The following is a 21,322-nucleotide window of genomic DNA, read 5'->3' as shown; positions in this document are numbered from 1 at the left end:
AAATAATGAATTAAGAAATTATACACGAGAAGGACTGTCATACTATAAGAGAGTGCTTGAATATGTGGCAGCCCAGAAAACTTACCTTATACCGGGGAGGGGTAAGAGCATAATTTGTATATGAATTTTGTTTAGTAGAACATTAGGTTTTATATTCTAGTGCTTGAATACTAATAAAGATATGGTAGATTATGATTGTGATGATGAAAGGGTGATGATGAAAAAAGAAAAGAAAATGGTGACAATGAAGATGATAGTGATGGTGGTGGCTTTCCTGTAATGCAATAAATCCAGGCAAGTCCTCATGATGTCTCACAATAATTGCTGAAATGAGATTTCTCCTGTAGAATGGATTTCACTGATGAAATTATAGATATACCTAGTCTCCTCCTAAAGGGAACTTACCACCCACCCCCTTCCCATAATTATGTTTTCCCTTGAAAAAGCAAATAACAAGTCTATTCCAAAACAATCATATTATATCATCTTAATTTTCATATAGCGTGCGAGCTTCTTAATGTAACATTACAATATCATTGATTCTATATTTATCATTGTTGCAACCTCCAAAATTTCCTCTTCACAATGCCATAATCATTGATGGGAAGCATATCATAATCATAATATATTAATATACACGAAGTATAGAGGCCGAGAAAGCGCAAGAAGGAAAACAGCAACACCAAGTATGATTGATGAAAGATGTTTGATCTGTAATGAGGAAGCGAAAGCGAGAAAGTCTACAGTCAATGTCTTGAGTGCTATAGTCAAGCTGCAGTATAATGTGATTCCGTCATTGACGTAACAAAAGAAAACAAAACAAAATCGGATCATGTTATTATGAACACATAATAGTCATAATCGGATTCCCCCAGTTGAGAGCCTTTATTTTGAAGGCTCTCAACTTGGGGTTCATGACGATACTGTAGTTAGGCCTATAGTTGATGTTGCTACGCAAAAAAAAAAAAAAAATGAATCTTCTTCTCTTTTCGAATATTCCCTTTATTCCCTTTCCTCTGTTTGTTTTCAATATTCTTTTTTAATAATCTTATCTTTATCTTCCTCATTTTGCTTTCTTCTCAACTTTCCCATCTATAAGATCATAATACACAGTCTTTTCGTCTCTTTTTAATCTATTTCTCTCCCACCCCATCTTCTGTCTTGATAAACATCACTACAGTGGAAACTCGATATAACGAGATGGTCGGGACCGAGTCATTTTCTCGTTATAGCCGATATCTCGTTATATCAGTAGGCATAAAAGAAGGCATAAAATAAAGACATTAATTTGCACATGTGGGACTACCCATCATATTTCAATCAATACTGATAACTTGATATTGTGTGTGAGGGAATTACTCACCTTTATGGGTAAGAAGATGTTTTTCGACAAGGAAATCCAATATCAAGAATGTGTTTCTTATTAATTGTAGATGTTTGAATTTGTAAATTTATATAGCTTGCGATTGTATCAAGATCGTCTGTGGATTGGTATGTGGTTATCGTATGGGTGTGTGTTGTGTGGAAAGCTTGAATAATGGTCTGCACAATGCTGTGTGTGTATGTGACACATACTGTATGTACATTATGACTGCGTGTGTGTGAAGACGGGGAATTCCTTAAAGTAGAAGGCCAATCACAGCATCAGATTGCCTCACACCTGCTAAACATCATGATGATGTCATGTATACATATGGCCGTCTCACCACATTTTCTGCATGTATCAGTGTGCGTGCACACACACACTTCACACGTACAACATGCAGTGCTAGCTGGAGTGCACTGAAGAAAATGATTACATGTATGTGTGTACAAGACAGTTTTTGGCGCATCAAGCTTTACAATCTCGGAAGATGATAGCACAGGCGACATAAAGCTTTACCGAAGGCATTTTGCTTTACCTCGCTATAGCAGATTTGATTTACTATGTTTTTCTTTGTTTGGAAGTCACAAAATTCATCTCGTTATAGCAGTTATTTCGTTATAGCCGATCTCGCTATAAGAGTAGCATTTTACGTAGACTTGTGTGGAAGGAAATTTGGGACCGAGAAAATTTCCTCGTTATAACCGATATCTCGTTATAGCAGTGTTCGTTATACCGAGTTTCCCCTGTATCTTCCTCTTCCTCTTTCTTAACACCTCTTCTTCAAACACTCTTGGAATTCTCCTTTTTTTCCCCTTCTCTGAATCATGATTTCTCGTAATTTTATCATTTTTGTCTAATGAAATAAAGACGTGTTTCGGGTCATTATAGCATAAGGCAGTGTTGGCGGATTTCACGCACGAACTGGCCACAACCCAAGCCGTCAACCATCTGCTCATTGATCAAATTTCATGCCTTTTATCCCATACGGGGGAACATGGGAAGAGATTATTTTTCCACAAACAATGACCGTACGGAGCTTTGCCAATGACATACGAGAATGAGAAGGGGTAGACGAGGTGAGCCAAAGAGGGAGAGAGAGAAAAAAAAAGTGGGTGTGGGTGTGTGCGTGTGTGGTGAATGTACGTGTGTTAAAATTGCTATTTTGGTGGGTAACCAGCACGTTTTCCTTGTAAACAGATGGGCAGCACGTGACGATTACGTAATGAATTAAGTCGCGTTCGTTTCAAATCCCGCATCATACAAGGTTCAATGATTTTTTTTTATAATAGCTTAATTGATAGCTTCAAAATTTGAAGAGCCTATAATTATACAAGCGACATTTGCGATCCCTGATTGAAAAAAAAAGAAAAAAAGAAAAAGAATAGGACTACTATGCTTGTTGTGTTTTGTGCGGTCATAATGCAGAATTAAGAAGGTGCATATATTATTGTGTTAACGAGCAATGTAGGCTAATAATCTTCTCTTTTCCAGCTTCAACCTGGAATTATCGTGTCACAGCTCCTTAGAAGTGAATTATACACATTGGATGAAGAAGAAAGTGGATGGGCTGATGTGTAATTCAGTTTTGGTGCCTTATTTTGAGAAGTGAGAATCACGCGGTAAATCAAGAACATCTATCAGCTGATATCATTCATCTCGTCTCTGATAATTAAAATGACTAATAATGTATCGATTTAGTGGTGTCGAACAATAATCAAAGAGAATTAATGAAGGGATATGATAGGGATTTCTGCTTGTTTTGTTGTTGTTTTTGTATCTTCCAAGCTTCATGTTAAACCACACTTATAAGCAGCTCATGACTAAACATTACAACATAATAATCACTCTCTCGACATAGAGTGTTTCTTGGAATCATAACATCTTCCTCAATATCAGCTCTCCATATAGAAGGAACACTCCGGAAACAGCTCGAGTCGTTTTCCTGGTTTTATTACCTCTCAAAACTCACTTGGAGTGACAGCGCTCCAACTTCCCAGATTTCTGGCAAGCGCTGTCTGGACACATTATCTTTCTGTTTTATATAATAATATCTGCTGGTGGGTGTATTTTTTCTTTCTCGCGATATAATATTTCATAATCTGTATAGACCTATAACTGGCATTAGAAAAAAAAACGTATGATTTATAGATTAAAAATACAAAATAAAAGATGGTTGTGTCTACTATGATAGGGTTTCCTGATTTCAATTGCATCTTTGGCGCGACATTGCCAAAGCATTAAAAGGCGAAGTGGGGATAACCTTCGCTTTTATTCTACAATCATGATAACAGATAATACATCAAAATATACGATTAAGAACAGAAATTCAATTTTAAATGTTATTAGGCCCTCTATACCTGCCTGCAAGAGAACTCAAATTCTGACAATTATGACAAGAAAAAATGTTGTTCATGATCTCAGACTTAACAGGCCTCTTTTGTCAATTCCAAAGATTGCATAGCGTTCTGTATCTGTAGTTGCAGGGAGATGAAAATATTCTCATTCCACCTCCCAGGTAGTTTTCAGCATATACAAACAGTATTATATCGTCTCAGAGCGATCAGGATTTTTTTTAGTAGAATGGTGGTCGCATGTGACGGTGTCCGTCCAAGAAATATTGCGTAATGACAAGTTTTGAGTAATAGCAAACATACATACAAACATACTGTCAAACACAAACACATCCTCATCACAAACATTGCGCATGAAAACACACAAACGCAAGAAAGCACACTCAGCTAAAAACCATAAAATGGAATGATTCTGTAAAAAATCAACGGTCATGACATAAAAGGGGTGTTATAACCTACAGTGTGTGACTTTTTGCGTCCTCATGATAATAAAGTAGGCCTACAATGCATTGCTCAACAAATCATTCTCAATATCACTGCCCCCCCCCCCGCCCAATCGGCGAGGCACACAGACAGACAGACAGACTCACACACACACACACACACACACACACACACACACACACACACACACACACACACACACGCACACACACATTCAAAATACTAAATTGATAATATGGGACATCACCCAGTTTCTGCTTAACAAATCATAATAATATAGCATACATGGTTGTGTGACACACATTGCGTCCTTTTCAACAATTGCATAATCAATGATTTACAACCTACTAACAAACACACACACACACACACAGCACGCAAGTACAAACAAACGTGATGCTAATAACGCAGGACTTCTTCTTTTTCCTTTCCTTCTTTTTTTTTTTTTGTTTTTTTTTTTGCCGTTGTATACTGCGTTTGAGTTGTGCTGGTTCTTACAACATGCAATTCGGGACTTTCCTTGCATCACGCCACGGAAATAAAAACAAGCCGCAAAGTATTGCTGGTCCCACCCATCAAGAAGAATAACCTTACGTCAAGACCTTCGAATTATCACATTTTCCGTTTCCATCGCATAGTGTGAACTACCATATAAAATGCATATAAAATCACACTTTATTGAATAACAATAAGGATAATGAGGGTGAATCACGTTTGAGCATTTTCCACGTAGATGTGTATTACACCTATAGGTTTGATTATATTGATTCCTATATATAGAATAACAAGAGGTCTTTGCGATTCTATACATTGAATATCAATTCTGCCTCCTGCCATTTTCCCGGACTTCGTGAAGACTAGGAGTAAAAATTTCGCAATCGCTTCAAATCGGTTCTTTCCCCAAACGTAAGGACGCAGGTACGCCACGCGGAGCAATAAAATACATGAATGTAATATATTGCGATGGTAATTCGATACGTACTCGCACGTACAGTGATTGTTGTGTTGCTTTTGTGTGTTTTGGCCTTGGCAATGAACTCGCCAGGTCGGAAAATGGCTTTTTGCCAAATACTATACTCTTCGTGAACAATAAGGGCAGCGCGTTGTTTTTTTCCCAACAGAATATTCCCAATTCCACGCATTTTATGCCACATTTTGTGTGGCTACAATGTGCAGCAGTGTATGATAGTGTGTGTGTGTGTTGCGTGTAGGCTCTTTAATAATCCATTTTATTTATCGTTTTGTGTATTGTGCATTTCGTAACATGCACCATGATCAATAAGCAACAATGAGCAGGAACATAAAAAAGCCACCATTGTATTTCTCACTCTCTTTATTGTGTTTGATATGACTTTCATTTTTGAAATAAATAATGTTGTATACCTAGGAATTTACAAGCTCAAGCGCTAGATACGTCATTCTTTTGAAATAAGTGTCCTTCTGGGGCGGATCCAGGGAGGACCGCAACCGGCGCACGCCCCCCCCCCCCCTTTATTTTTTGTTGAAACAAAAGAAATAAAAAGAAAAAATGGGGGAGGGGTGCGTGCGCCCCCCATTTAATTTTGTAAACGCGTCCCCTCTTTACGGAATTCCTGGATCCGCCCCTGTCCTTTGCGCAGATTAGACAATATTTACAACACGGCAATGTAAAGATAAGTGCAGTGTAGGCCCTGAAGTATAAACATTTAATTTGTAGATTCTCTTGTCAAGTCTTGATTGGCACATGACATCAGTTGAGGGCATCAGAGTCAAAATCTTCAATGAAAGTGCTTTCCTCCGCGCATGCGACCTATGCATAATAACCATCAGAATACGGTGTTTCACTTCTAAAGTACAACAGACAGGCGCCGGGAAAACAAGAAACAGATATCGTGCGTATATAGCACGCATTCTTGTCTGTATATATTCAACTGCACCCGTTTCTTTTTGTCTGACCATGCTCCCCTTTGTAGTACAGCCAAGTAAAAACAAAACTAACGTCAGTAATTCAAACGTCAGCGTTTATGTTTGTATTTGTCATTTCGAGAAAACATAGGAGGTTTGTGCTCCAACACACGCACTCACCCACCCTTTTATTGATCAGCAGCAAAATTTATTAGCTCCTCACCACGATCGATAGTCCTATACAGTTTGATGGTTTTTTTTTTTTTTTTTGGTATTCTTTTTTACTATGTGGGTGTGTAAATGTGCGGATATCACACGATATGGCATGAAAATGAGGAGTGTCATGCATAGAAAATATTATTGTCACAATTATAACTTCAGTTCTTTACTAACAGATTAACTGTATAACGCAGTTCGGTCGCGAGCCTATTCCTACTTCAGCCATTCATGCTGTGTGATTAAGAGGCATCCGCAGTTTGTAATCAAAGACGGGTATTACAACATCAATGATGTAGTACTGCCAGTCAAATTTAAAGAAGATTCCAGAACGATTCAACCAGGCGAGGGTTCGACAGCTGCCATTGGATGACACATCAGTGGTGTGGTGTCGTTAAATAGTATACATTGTAGGCCTACACCACTGTCCGACATGCTATCTGGTTATTGCAGTATTTCATCACTTTGTGAAACGTCCCTGACATTGTTTTACAAAATAATGATTTATCTTGTCTTCAAGATGTGTGTGTGTGTGTGGGGGGGGGGGGGGGGAGATGTTTTGTCGTTTTTAACATGGACATATTAGATCAACAAAGCAGGATGCATGCATAATTTTGCCATCAAATCTCATTCAATCCATCCAGTTTGTGTGTGCATTTGTGTGTGTGTGTGTGTGTGTGTGTGTGTGCGTGTGCGTATGTCTGTGTCTGTGTGGGTTTAGTCATAAAGCTCTAATTTTTTGTTAAAGAGTGTGGTTGTCGGGCTAAACCACTTCCATAATCACTGGGCCATTTTGGTAAGTAGAATGGAGATGATATTTATCAATATTAAATGTTGTCATACCACATGGGACCTACACAGTTTTGTTTGTTTCTTTCTTTTTTAAGACATGATTCCGTGCAACCTTTAAGGGGAGCTAGCTTGAACAATGCTTTGCTCAACACAATACAATAATATCAAATGCATGCAAATCGTCGTGGAAGATGATAAATCGTGTAAAAACAGTAGCAGAAGGTTACTTGACAAACTATCAGTGTATATATATCTTTCAGCGCTTATTGTAATAGTGGCGGATCGAGGGGGGAGCGCACCGGGCGCCCCCCCCCCCTTTATTTTTTTGTTAAAAACAAAAGAAATAAAAAGGAAAAAATGGGGGAGGGGTGCGTGCGCCCTCCCCCCCCCCCCTTAATTTTCTAAAGGCGCGGGGTGCGTGCGCCCCCCCCCCCCCCCCCCATTAATTTTCTAAAGGCACCCCCTCTTTACCGAATTCCTGGATCTGCCCCTGATATTCCCCCGTCCTAAGCAGGCACTGAACAAAGAACAACGAGAAATGAGGACATTAATCGATGGCATGCATTACAATCACATGTATAACGGCTGTTCAATCTTGAACATAATAGCTAAGTTATCTACCCCCCCCCCCCTATTTTTTTTTCCTCCAGTGATAGATTATGAACATACGGCGCTATATTATGTGAACTGCGTGAGCTGTATATAGGGGTGGCAGAATTAGTCGAAAATTCTCTACAATTTGCATAATAGTAGTCTTGGGGAAGTCTGAACGAAAAGATTGATTGGTGATAGATTTTACTGCCGATCAACGTAACATTTATTTTTTCCCGCTTTTACAAATCCAACATCTTTCGAAGTAAAAACTGTACAGACCAAGTAGGTCTAAATACTGCGCTTTTGGAGTTCCTGAAAAAATCTTCTTCTTCTTTTACATCATCTTTTTCTTTCTTTCTTTCTCTTTCTTTCTTTCTTTCTTTCTCTCTTTCTTTCTTTCTTTCTTTTTTTATTTTCTTTTTTACACCTTGGCAAGATTGCCGTTGACTAATGAGTGTATGTGACCGTACGGTTGTTAACGACATCCGTCTTAAATTCAGGCATCCGTTAAACATATTTAGACATAAGCGTTTATCCTGAATGTTCAGCCAAAACTGTCGCGAAACTTTTAAAAGTACCAGCTGGGAGCATGTGAGTGATGATCTGCATAATCTTTCATGGAATAATGCGGGCATGTTCGCAGTGAAATGTGGTACACACGTTCACAATTGGTATCGTTGTATATTTGAATTTTTCTCTGGTTTTGAACATATTCCCATATCAATGTGTGTTAGTGCGTTTATTTGTTGCCCCCCCCCCCCCCCCTCCACCCCCACCCGTGTGGAGTTCATTGCAGCCAGTGGATAGAATGGAATCAACAAAGTCTGGACGTGTGAGACTATCCATTTTCAATAACATCTGTTGGCACTGTAATGCACATTCACCGTCAACATGACACATTTCAGACTTTGACTCAAAAATAGGCTCATTGTGTGGGTGTGTGTCGAGGGATGTGCAAAGAAAGTGCCAATGAGTGACACATCCTTCCTAAACACACACAAACATACTGTATGTACACACACACACACACACACACACACACAGAGCAAGACACGCAGACAGACAGACACACACACACACACGTCTGGCAGGGAAGTCCACATCTTTTGTGTGTGTGTGTTTGTGACTGTGAATGTGTGCTCGAACAGTATGAGTGGACTTACTTCCTTTTACACTGTAAAGAAGTTTCAGTTTTGGGGTTCAGCATGCACTTCTAAAATGTTGGAAATTAGCACTCGGCACAATTGGCCTACCTACACGTGTAGATGAATTCTATGCTTTGATAGGAATCTTATTTGAAAGTAGCTTACAGCTGCAAATTCAGTCAGGAGTTACAAGTGGCATATGCCTGATGATTTGAGTTAGAGAAAAAAAATGCGAAGAATGTGATGAATGCCATTCATATAAATGTAAATTCCATTGTCTACCTGTTGAGTACACTACAGTTGTAGGTATTAGTTAATATAAAACCAGAAATTCTGCACATGAATGAAATTTTCATGAATTTCTCGAGAAGCCAAGATTTGCAAAAGAAGTAGAAGTTTTGTGTACACACAAGCAGAAATACCAATTATTTTCCATGGTCGGCAATTCACAAAAGTTTCATGCCGTGAGAAAGGCTGTCGGCTCCAATGCATGCAAGTTTCATGGTGTGAGTGTGTCCAGTTTTACAATACAGACTGTGCATGTACTGTAGATGCAGAACATGCATGCATACATTCCATTCAGCTTCCTTATCATAGTATCACTCCCAAATATCAAATTTTGACTGTATATGAAAAGGTAGAATTACACTGTACATGTAGTAGCTACATGTATCATGATCATTCAAAATGCATGTACCTGAAATCTGCTTGTTGGGTACTTAGATAAAATACACTGTAGAACTTCACTGCAAGTCACCAAGTACAATGTAGATACTGTACTGTATTATGTTTGTACCCCTACAAACATGCAGAGTCTACAAGTCAAACTTGATTCGTTGTCATACATGATACACTGTACATGTAAGTCGGTGCAGCACAGCGCCATTAACTGCAACATTTCACTGGAATGTTTGTGAAGAGAGAATATGCATTTAAGAATCACAGTTTGAACAACGAAATAATTCATTATTCAGTTTTGAGTGTTTTATTTGTTTTTTTCTTGTTCATATAAATATTTCTCCAGTCATGATCATTTTCAGTATTTTACAAATCTACATCCATTTGGTTTTGGCATGATCTCCAACAAGAATAAGACATTTACAAACATAACAAGTCAATTTCAGTACTTTGGCATCATCACTCATACCTATTGGTCACTGAAAAATAAGGAAAATTGACCATACACGGAAAAAAAAAAACCAAGAAACCTATACTGAACACAAATTTCCTAGACAACCATGTAGAAGACTTGATGTGAAAACCAAAGACAAGCATACGAAACATTCAAGCCAGTTTTAAAAAACAACCCCCCCAAAAAACAACAACAAAAACAGACTGTCCCACATCACTGCTTAAAAAAGTGTTGCTTTGTATTGGCACATGAAGTGTCCATAGAAAAGTGTAAATGAGCACCAAGTCCACTCGACCATTAACAGGTATAAAAATTGCAAGTTGAGACACCACACACTTTTTGACAGGTTGAGAAAAAATGAAAATGAAAAAAAAAGAGAGAGAGCTAAAAATGTAAGTCTAAAAAAGGGAAATTGTGTTAAATTCCGGGAAGATGACGTGTTATCAAAATATAGCACCATCATTTAGACTGTAAGGCCGCTACGCTCGTGCAGCGATGGATTTGCTGACCCAACGGTACTGTTCTGGCTTGGCTTGGCGTACCCAAACTCGGTTCTGGGGTCGGCTCACGATGCGGGGCATGTTTGCCGCGTTGCGATTGAACACGACCTGCGAACTGTTCTTTGGGAAGGCCTGCTGCAGTAGAGACGGCGACGTCGAGTAGGAGGACGAGAGCACCGACGGCTTGGCAACCAGTCGCAGGTTGTCGTTGATGGGACGCGGGCTCGTCGGGGGCGACGGAACGTGGTGTAAGCTGGGAATGGAATTGTTTTCATTGTCCGCTCTGAGGGAGTCCTCGCAGCGCACAAGGTTCCCATTGTTGGCGGGTGCTGGCGTCAGTGGCCGGTTTCCATTGTCCGTTTGAGTATGGTGGGCAAAGTTTGCTACCTCACACACTGTTCCCCTTTCTCCAAACCTGAAAGCAAAAACAGGCACACAGTTAATAGCCTACACTGACGCATCTGTGTATTGTTATATAATGGTGCACAACCTTGAATACAATATACATGTATGTAGCATGCGATACAGTCTGTACTATGTACTGTACTATGTACACTGTACAATAAATTTTCAGAGTACTTACGGATACAGTTGGACAAGTTCTTTCCAATCTACAAATGTTTGTTGGTACAAAATCTATAATTATCATCTTGCTGATTTTTCTACAAAGTGACCTCATGACAACTTGCAAAAATTGTTCCTGTACAAGTTTAAAAAAGGGGGTAGGTACAACTGTACAAACATATTCACAAATGTTCATGATTTGCAGTGTAGTAAAATTAAACACCAAAGTACACATTTAAGTAATAAAATGCATAGACTGTGTACATATTAAGCATGTAAAAAACTTAAATATATATGTACACCACTTGACCAGAAAAGTGACACATTGTGTACTAAAAGTAATCAACAAATGGGTCACGTAACATATGTTCAGCTAACATCACAGCAGGCAGTGGTTTGTTTGCTTGTTTTTTGGTTCAATTTACTTTCCTTCACATTATTTTAATATTAGACTCTGCCAAGATTTCTAACATTTACAGTGAATACTGCCAAGTGAAATTACAAAAACACTACACTGTGTACTCATGTATTCTATGTTGTACACATTACACAGGATGCAGGTAATTTGGGTGTGAGCACATGGTGCAATTTGTTCTCTAGACCATGCTTCATTGGGCAAGTCTTGTCTTGTCTGCACACTTCACACCCGTCGTGTGTAAACATAATGCAGGTACTGCCCGGGCAAAGGTCTGTTTGAAGCATGCAGGTAGCTGGCTTTGCCTCGTGGTGAGCTTCATGCCAGACTTGAATCAGACTCTAATCCTGGTGCAGTATGAACACACTAGTATAAATTACATGTACAACTTGTATGTGAGGTTTTAATAGATATGTTACAACCACTGCATGCTGTTCTGAAATCTGAATGATTTAATCACATTTTGATAAGGAGTAGCCAACCTCAAGTTAAATCATAAGTTAATGACTAGTAGAATGTAGGGTTGTTATATTTACAGCTTAGTTTCTTAAGTGAATCATTTCTATTTTTTTTTTTTTTTCTGGGAGAGGGGTTCCTACAAATCCAATTTGAAAACTCATGTTCATCACATCAGGAAGAACCGACTTATAAGAGATATTGGTCTACAGACCTGTGTTGTAGTTGTGGACAACTATCCACACTGGCACTTGGTTTCCCAATTTCTCCTAAAATAATTTCCATTCTTTAATGTTGTTGTCGTTATATGTAATTTTTGGCATTGCATTCATTCATTAAGATAGTGTGTCTAATATTTAAATCCAGGAACACAGTGTCAGTCAGTGAGAGCATGCATGCACGCCATGGTCTCACACTCAGCTCGGGTCAGGTTTTGGGAATAACTTACAGTATTCTGTTTGGCTTTTGCTTTTTTTTTTTTAAATTTTACCTTGCTTGCCTTGCTTGTTGGGGACACGTAAAATTCAAATGTGAGTGACATGTAAAATTTCTACGTCTCGTTGAAGCAGAAACTCTAGAACCTTCTCAGTTTGATAAAATCCAGCTTACCTGCAGCTCACTTCCCGAGGGTCCACCCATAATGTGAGTTCTGCGGGCAAGTTCAGGTTATTGTAGTGAATTCCACAGTCCCGTGCCGTCTTGTCTATCACGCTGTCTCGCGGCTCGTTCCGGCTGAGGCGGATGCACCGATACGCTTGCCCCTTCGACGGCTTGTCCTCGTACCAATGATTCCTGAATCGTTCCACCAACGCGAGGGCTAACGTTTCGGAGAATTTCGCCAACTGTTCTGTCGACAAGTTCGTATTTCTCCTCACGATGCGGGTGAGAAATACAACGGCTGCTGCAATTTCGTCCTTCATGTTTCAGAAAAATAACTCATGAATGTGAAAAATAACTCCAAAGCTGACCACGATTCGTGTTTGCGCAAACAGGCTACTTTCCGATAAGGTAAGTTCCACGTAGACCCAGCAGTGCAGTGTCAACAGCAAGCCGTAGCCGCAGCTTCCTTTGTTCTTTGGATTGGAATGAAATGTCGGCTGTGTAGTACGTAGTGGAACAGTTAGTAGTTGTTGTGGGCCGTCTAAATTTTAACAGCAAAAAAGAAGGTGCAGTCACCTGAAGTCACGGTACTCAGCTTCTGACAAATCTTTCGTTCTCGTGATTTTCCAGCACCAGCAAGGAGTTTATGACGACGCAGCTTGTGTGATTCATCAACTCGTAAGCAATATTCGCAGAAAGAGCAATGCGCCAGTGAATACGTACACAATGCATGCATTTCGCGAGTATTATGATGCGTGCGTCGCGTACGTACACACAGCTGATTGTATTCATCATGACGTCACCAACCTCTTCACCAATCAGCGCCTACTAAGGAGGCGTAACCACGCCATTTGGTAAACAACTTCCATGGTGAATGCAAATCGTCCCAAATATGCATAGAACGTAAACAAGCTATTTTGGGCAATGTCGATCATGAATGTACGCTGGACGCTGGATGCATTCTGGTCGCTAGGGGGAGACATGCAGAATATGATTATCTGTCTGTTACTAAATATAGATATGCTTCCACGGAGGGGATTTCCCTTTCGTAATGTGGCGTCGGTCTGGTTTAGATGTCGAAATCGGGAATTTTGTCCCTAGTAATCAGTCGAAGGGAGATAGATACGTACCAGGTATTCTAATAAAAGTTAAGTGATTGTGGAAAGTACATTCATCATGATGACTTATTTATATTTCTTCCACCTTCATCACAAGACATTACGAAGCAATTTCCATGTGACTTCCAATCTTAATTCAACGGTAGACATACAGACACAGTACCGATTGATTACTTTTTAACTTCGCGTTCATTACTGATATCATTGTGCTCTGTCAATATACACCTGTATTCACAAACCTAGCACTAGGTCAAATGTAATCTAACTTTGAAAACAATTACTTTCGTGTCATTCCTTGTTAGTTATTTCTATTGGAATCACTCAGAAAAAATAACATTTTATTGGAATCACTCAGAAGTATGGAGCCATGTTAAAAATAGGTAACACGCCATCACTGTCAAAATTAATAACACCCTCCGTTTACACTTGCGCATTGCGGAAGAATATTTACGTATTGTCCAAATGTTAACGTTTTCAGCTCTGTATGAGTAAGGTCGAGCTTGTTGGTAACATACATCACACAAATTGATGTGAATTTTCACGCATGATCAACTTTCGATAATGCATTCCAGTTCTTCAAAGTTGTGGGGGCGCTGTGGCATAGTGGATAAGACTCCCGACTCCCGATCGGAGGACCCGAGTTCGAATCCCGCCCATCCAGCGCTTACGTCCTTGGACAAGATGTTTTACCCATATGTCCCTCTCGACCCAGGTGTATAAATGGGTATCTGGCAACGCTAGGGTAATAATAATGGCTGGGCCCTCTGATAGAGCAGTGGCAACACTGAAGAGACTACCCTGGGTAAATAAGACCTTATTATTATTATCATTATTATTATCATTATTATCATTATTATTATTATATTACTATTATTATTTTATTCTATGAAAAACCTCACCCCCTCTAAACGAGCACACGCCTTTTCTTCAATGTGAAGTGTTCATTAATACAATCGATTACCAAAAAAAAAACAGTCAAACACCAGTAGTCATTCCTGTGTAAATCATTCATGATTTATCGTTTCTTTCCTTTTTAAAAATTAATTACGGAGTGTACAAAGTAACAAACAAACATCGTAGCAGACCCAAATTATTATTTTAATTCGATTTCATTACACAATATATATATAACATGACTCTTTTACGCTAAAATTGATCTGACGCATTGCTGGTGTCTTTCTATGTGAATTATTACTGTCTAAACATGGCTTGAATTATACACATCAAACAGTCAATTTTAATGCATGCAAAATGTGACCAGACAGTCCCTGGCGGAAGAATGAATGTGAAGTTTGTAGAAAGAACGAGAATAGTTCTAAAGCTGATGCCCAACATGGAAGCAGTGACGGATCCAGAGGGGGGCGCCCCGCTCTATATTTGTTGTTAAAACAAATTAAATAAAGAGAACAAATGAGATGAAACCTGGAGGAAACACCGGATATATTGTTTGCCCCCCCCCCCCCCCCCCCCCCCCCTTACGGAATTCCTGGATCCGCCCCCTCTGGAAGTCACACACAAGGAAGTCTGCAAGCAATTTTCGGGGAATAGAATTTGACAGTAGGACCTATGACCGAGATAACTTTCAGTCCCATCTCACAGTGTTTCATTTCTGACGTTCTGTACTGACACTTAACCAACGTAAGCAGAATATATTGCATCAAAAGAATTTTTGTATTATATTACTTTCAAAGTATGATATCATTGTGACAAATCCCATAAAAATGCGCTGCTTTTCTGCGCCAAGGGCATCAATAAGATAGGAGTAGGCTTGACAGGCTTCCATAAAAACTTTTTTTCTTTTTAAGGGAGTAAACAACACCGGGGTTTTTGTTTGATAGCAATGCAGAGCATTCTCGACATGTCTGGAAAAATCCAATATTGCACCATACTGAGTTAAATGACTCGATTGTTTGTCGTGGTGCGTGATAACCGTCACATTGCGTCACATTACTATACAAGCACAGCGTTTACTGAGTCTAATTCAGCGTTCGTTACGAAAGTTATGCACTCATTCGTATAAGTAAAGTAGGTCCTACAATTTATTGCGCGCGTCAGTACAATGTTCAAGATTTATTATGATTGCTGGGGGGGGGGGGGGGCAATACCGTTTTTATGTCTTCACTCTGCAAAACGCACAACCAATCTATTTCCTACTATACACCAGGCCTGCCATACGTCAGCGGGGAATAGAAACATATGCTACGAATGACACAAGAGGACGTTAAACACATCAAACGTAAGGCAGCCAGAGTGTAATAATAGTAGGCCTATTAATGTATTACAATAATAGGCCTACTCAACGAGGTTTCTGAGTGGGCGGATGTTAGATTCTGAGGGCCGTAGATCTCGTGACTGGTGCTGCCACTATGTGCTGTGTTTGACACAATATGAAGAGCTTGGTCGCAAAACGTGGAAACACCATTCTTGTAAATTTGTTTGCCATTAGACCTGCTATAAAGCAAAGCGAATGAGAAGAAAATGTGGAATACTTTGATCATAACTTAAATCATATTCTTGATTACCCGACCAATCCAAAGACAGACAAATTGCACATTGACAGGCACATACATACTTACATCCATCTATAGGGCGCCTACATGCCAACATACATACATACCCAGAGACTCAAACCCAAAGCACCTTCTGATCCGGAGATTCTCCCGCCTGAAACCCCTAGCAAACGGGAGACTCCAACTTGATGTGTGCGAAGCGCGAAGTTCCTAGGGTTATAGATGCTCTCTGGTGCTATATCTAAGGTTTATTTTTTCAACATATACAGTACGATAGAAATAAGTAAGAAGTCTTTTCCAACGGGAGACAAAGAGCCAGGGCGGGAAAAATTAAATCTCAAGCGGGAGAACGGGAGATTTTGCAAAAATAGGTTTTCGGCGGGAGATCTCCAGTCGAAAACGGGAGAGTTCGAGTCTCTGCATACCGGTACATACACACACGTAAGCTTGCAATCTTAGCTGCATTTGAATATTGTTCATTTTCTTGTCTTTTTTTTTGGGGGGGGGGGGGGGAGGGGGAGGGGGGACAAATGTTTTGAACAGTAATAATAGAGGCAATATTAAAAGCTGATTGGACATTGATGTCCTGCCTCTTGTTGCAGATTAACTCCCCCCCCCCCTTGTTTTTCCTGATAATCCTTACTGAACCTAGGAAATAAAAATCTCACCAATCGTAACCCTGTGGATTCAAATGAAGACTAATGAACAGACCACACAGTGTCATTTGAACACTACGTGAGTCTCTGTCCTTTTTCCTCAACTCACAAATTTGCCCCCTGCAGATCCTAGAAAAGAACAAGTAAAAAAAATATCAAATGGCAGAAAAAAAGAACAAAACAACAAAAGACACAGAAGGATTGAGAATTTATATGTGTATCGTGTTTTGTGCAAAACGCCCTTCGTGATTGGGTACGTGACAAACCTTGGTTTACATAACTTAATAGTGTACGTGACTGTATTGTATTGCACACTCTGGTTCAATCTTTTCTCCTTTCAATGAGTCTGAACTGCTCGAGTAGGGATATTTGTTATCTATAATGATAGTTCTAGCTTTTAATACTGTGATTTTGATTTGTAAGCATGCGCTGCATTTTTTTTTTTTAATGATGATGATGATGATGATGATGATGATGATGATGAGTGTTTATGTGGTCAAAGGTATAGAGTTAGGGGTTGGGTAAAAATCCAGGAATCTGCCAGATTAATGTTGAAATTGTATTTTTTTTTTAATTTTTGAAATTGGTAAACATATGAATATTTAGTTGAATTGGATTTAATACTGTATTATTGTATGATAATTCATATTTAATTCATAAGGCATGATCTGGGCCATGGAGTCAATGGTTGGATGATTATATTGGAATTTTCTTGTTTTTCACGTTTTGAAGATTGATGTGGGCCGTGGGGTCAAGGGGTGGGGGTCAGGGGTCAAGTGATAATCTTTTTAGTTTTGAATGATTGTTAAATGTTTCTTAGGGGCAACATGTGTGTGCTAACACGCCTACGGGAAATAGTAAATGTCTTTACCTTTGTGTGCCCTGATGCTCATTTTGTCTCCATTTGTTTCATTTTCATTACGTGTAACATGTAGGCCTACAGTACAGTGTACTAGTATCCCTTTGTAATGTTTATTCTGGTTTTTGTTTCACGTTTGTAATGTTTATGATATGTATCCCACATTCTTTACCTGGTCAAATAAATAATAATAACAATGATTCGATGCCATGCCCTACAAAATGCACACAGCTCAATGGAACAATAGAAGAGTTTGTTTGCAAAAACTTATTAGTCCATATTTGTCAAATGGAGATATTTGTGATTAAAGGTCAAGAAAAATAAAGAGAATAATAAGAAAATTTTTGCTTCTTTTGACCATAACTTCAAAAATGTACCTTTATATGTAGTAAACAATATATCACTTAAAAGGTATTATTTTGTACTTTATGACAGAGACCGTACTTCAAAATCTTCAAAAATGGACTTATCGGTTTTTGCAAACAAAGTCTTCAATAGGTTTATACACAAGACAGCTTGATGCATTACACTTGTACTGTAGTTTCTCAAAAAATGATATTGCAATCTTTATTTCCACATGACATAATTTGTTAACATACAATGATTTTTTTCCTCTCTAAACACTTCTACAATCACCAATCAGTCACACACCCAAGACTGAGATTCAATAAATAATAACAAATTCATACAATATTGTAGCATAAAATTATGCCACGCCAACACACAAGAACGTCCTAAGCAGTGTCACTGAGTGACGATTTCAAAATTTCTTCGCAACAAGAAAAACTCTTGCAACAATGAGAACTGTTCACGAACTTCATTGCAACTGTTTACGAACCCTGACGAAACTTAAAATCAGCTACAATTGCAAACATTTGTCGCTCAGTGAGATACCTCCTTAACTATCAACATTGACTGATACTATTGCTTCTCTCAAGCAAAAGATGCAAAAAGTTGTACCTGCAGGTAGATTGGGCTCGTAGGCTACACTGATAAAGAGGCAAGTATATTTGTCAGTGGAAGCCTATCAATATTTCAGCCTTAACATGTTCTTATTCAATAAATTGTCACATATAAAAGTAGGCCCTGGCAAGCTGTGTCCTGCCATCTTTGTTTGTTTGGGTTTACCCCCATTCAGCAAAGTAATTTTGAACATGAAGAGACGTTGTACTTTTAATAACAGCATAATTGTGTGAACATGCATCACAAAACCAACAAAATCATTGTCGCACGCCCTGATTTTATGTGAGGACTCAGAATACGTGAAATGGGTCAGCCCAGTAGTCAATCTCCATTTTTTTTCCCTGAAAAAGCAATTCTTCTACAAAATTGAACATTTTGGGATCAAGACACATGGATATTTATTCATTTTTTTTTTTTTTGCAGTTTTCTACACTTCTTGGTAGAACAGCACAATTAGGAATGTCTTTACACAGGCCTCTTTTCATCTTTTTTAAAAACCCTCTATACTCTCATCACTTTCAACTCTATCAAATTATGAAAAGATGGCACTACTGCAATTCAAATTTACTACATACTGTATACTAGTTATGGAAATAATGTGTCTAGTAAGTGAAGAAAATGTCAGCTTAATCTGCCCTACAGAGTTTACATCCTGTCTGTGATCTTTTGTCCCATTACTTGCACAGAGCACAGCACAGTAAGATTAAGTGCTTGATTTGACCCTGCACTTCAGAGCCTCTTTTCTCAGTATTATGAAACACTTTTCCAAAATGTGTACTTTCCTTCCATTATTTGGGTAGGTTAGGAAAGTCCACTTATATTGAGATATAAATTCAGTTTTTAGCTTAGAGGCTGCTCTTTCAGAATCTGCCCTTCACTGAAAATCCATGTCTGGTGACTTTTTGGTGTTTTTTCGATGTAGGGTCACATATAGTACAATGTGCATGATTCACACTCAAGTACCAGTAATTATTTCAGACTGAGTTTAATGTCAGTCATTAAAACTAAGTTTTGAGTCAGACATTTTCCACTTACAAAAATCACCATGAAAACAACATGATAAGGAATACATAGATATCAGGACACACTACAGCACACAAACAAAATATAATTAGCACAAAAAGTCATAGAGAGTTGTTTAGGATGATCTCAAATAAAATATGATTTGTGCAATATTTGTCCATACATGATAAGCTTGGATCTAAGAAACGAACCAAAACAAGCTAGTAACTTGATTCTCACTAAATATGACCCTCCACCTAGAAGGCCTAATGAAGCTGTGGCATGTTAGTTGTCTTAGTTTTATATGTTTAAATTCCCCTACTCTCTGCTTTTGATGTATATGTGACCGTGCATCAGAAACAAACAAAAAGTCGCACCCCTTGATTTTACGCGAGGACTCAAAACAGGTGAAATGGGTCAACTAAGTCAATCTTGAGTTTTTCATATTTTCTGAAAGAGCTATCTTTCTTCTACATTATTCTTTAGTTTGGAATCATAGCATGAATGGGAAAGTCTGTTTTCCGCAGTTTTTCTACAACTCCTTTTTGGGGGTTACCTTAGAATGATCAGGTAGGCATTAAAGGCCCCTTTTCATTTCTTGAAATCCTTTGTACACTCTTCACTTTCAAGTCTAATAACTTTTTTTAAGAAAAATGCTACTGCTTTGAAAGTTGGGATTAATCATGGACAGAATGTGTTAATAGAACATGTTTGATTTCAGTTTAACCTGATAATCCTTTCATTGTTGTTGCTCCAGTGGTTGACATCCTGTGTTTTGTCCCTTTCATGGCACAGCTAGCGCAGCTTGGTGAAAGAACAAGCGCGTGAATAGACCCTGTACTTCAGAGCCTCTTTTCTCAGTTCACACTTTTCCAGAGTGTGTGCTTTCATTCCAGTATTTAGGTAGGTTAGGGGAGTCCATTCGAATTGAGTTATACATCATCTTAAAGCTTAGAGTCTGCTCTTTTACAATCTGTCCTTAACTAAAAATCCACATCTGGTGACTTTTTGTGGGTTTTGTGATGCAGGGTCACATTTTTCCCAAAGTTCTTTACGAGTAACTTGCACAGAAACTGAAAAAACCTGGCCACTAGCCAGACACATTACAGAAAATCAACCTAAAATGTTTATAGGCAGTAAAGTGATTAGGTATATACTGTAAGCACTATGGGGCAGTTAGTAAAGCACCATTGCTAAATATGTCATTAAAAAACCGGCAATATTCAGCATCGAAGGGTTGTCAGTGACATTGTTCCAAACATGAAAATATGCTATTAATTGATTTTAATCAATAAAACCCCCAAATAATCATGCACTTATGACATTTGCCTGTCAGCACAGTTTGCATGGAAATTGTCCATGAATTCATGTTTTTGAGCAATTTTCGGTCTGACATACATGTACATATTTATGCATAACTTTGGACCCGCCCACCCAGACATCACAAATTTGGTGTCAAAAGATGCGCGAGACTTGAAAGAAAAAAGTAATGAAACATTGCAGCGATAGCTTTTTGCGATGGTGACAAAGATCTCGCGGAATGTCGAGGGGGCGGGGGCCTCGGAGCCCCCCAGCCTACTTGTGGTTAAATTAATACCACATGATCTCTTCCATCATTTTGGCATAACGAAAGGAATGGCATTCATAAGAGAACTTCTCAAAATAACATCTGGGCTTCAAGTACACCTTCAGACACTTGAAGCAGAACTATCAATCCTACCAATCAAGCACCATATTTTCAAACTTTACATAAAC

The 21,322-nt window shown here is 38.8% G+C and overlaps 1 protein-coding gene across 1 annotated transcript; it reads right to left on the bottom strand.

Annotated features, from left to right (window-relative positions):
* Nucleotides 1-8,440: 8,440 nt before the first annotated feature.
* LOC139720959 (uncharacterized) lies at nucleotides 8,441-13,127 on the bottom strand. Its single transcript, XM_071632288.1, has 2 exons — nucleotides 12,469-13,127; nucleotides 8,441-10,839 (listed from the first exon to the last, which is right to left on the bottom strand). The coding sequence occupies exons 1-2, from the start codon at nucleotides 12,777-12,779 to the stop codon at nucleotides 10,404-10,406; spliced, it is 747 nt and encodes a 248-aa protein (XP_071488389.1). The 5' UTR covers nucleotides 12,780-13,127; the 3' UTR covers nucleotides 8,441-10,403.
* Nucleotides 13,128-21,322: the final 8,195 nt, after the last annotated feature.

This window comes from Diadema antillarum, unplaced genomic scaffold, assembly GCF_040938485.1.
Source record: "Diadema antillarum isolate AM-2024a unplaced genomic scaffold, OU_Dant_1.0 scf00000135, whole genome shotgun sequence".
NCBI classification, from domain to species: domain Eukaryota; kingdom Metazoa; phylum Echinodermata; class Echinoidea; order Diadematoida; family Diadematidae; genus Diadema; species Diadema antillarum.
The sequence above is the reverse complement of the archived record's forward strand: the minus strand, read 5'-3'. Positions and strand labels throughout refer to the sequence as shown.

Bases quoted from the DNA above. Each gene is read 5' to 3' on its own strand.
- LOC139720959 (XM_071632288.1), bottom strand. From the start codon at position 12,779: ATGAAGGACGAAATTGCAGCAGCCGTTGTATTTCTCACCCGCATCGTG. The intron at 10,840-12,468 runs GTAAGCTGGATT...TTTTGCTTTCAG, and splicing joins CCTCGGGAAGTGAGCTGCAG to GTTTGGAGAAAGGGGAACAG.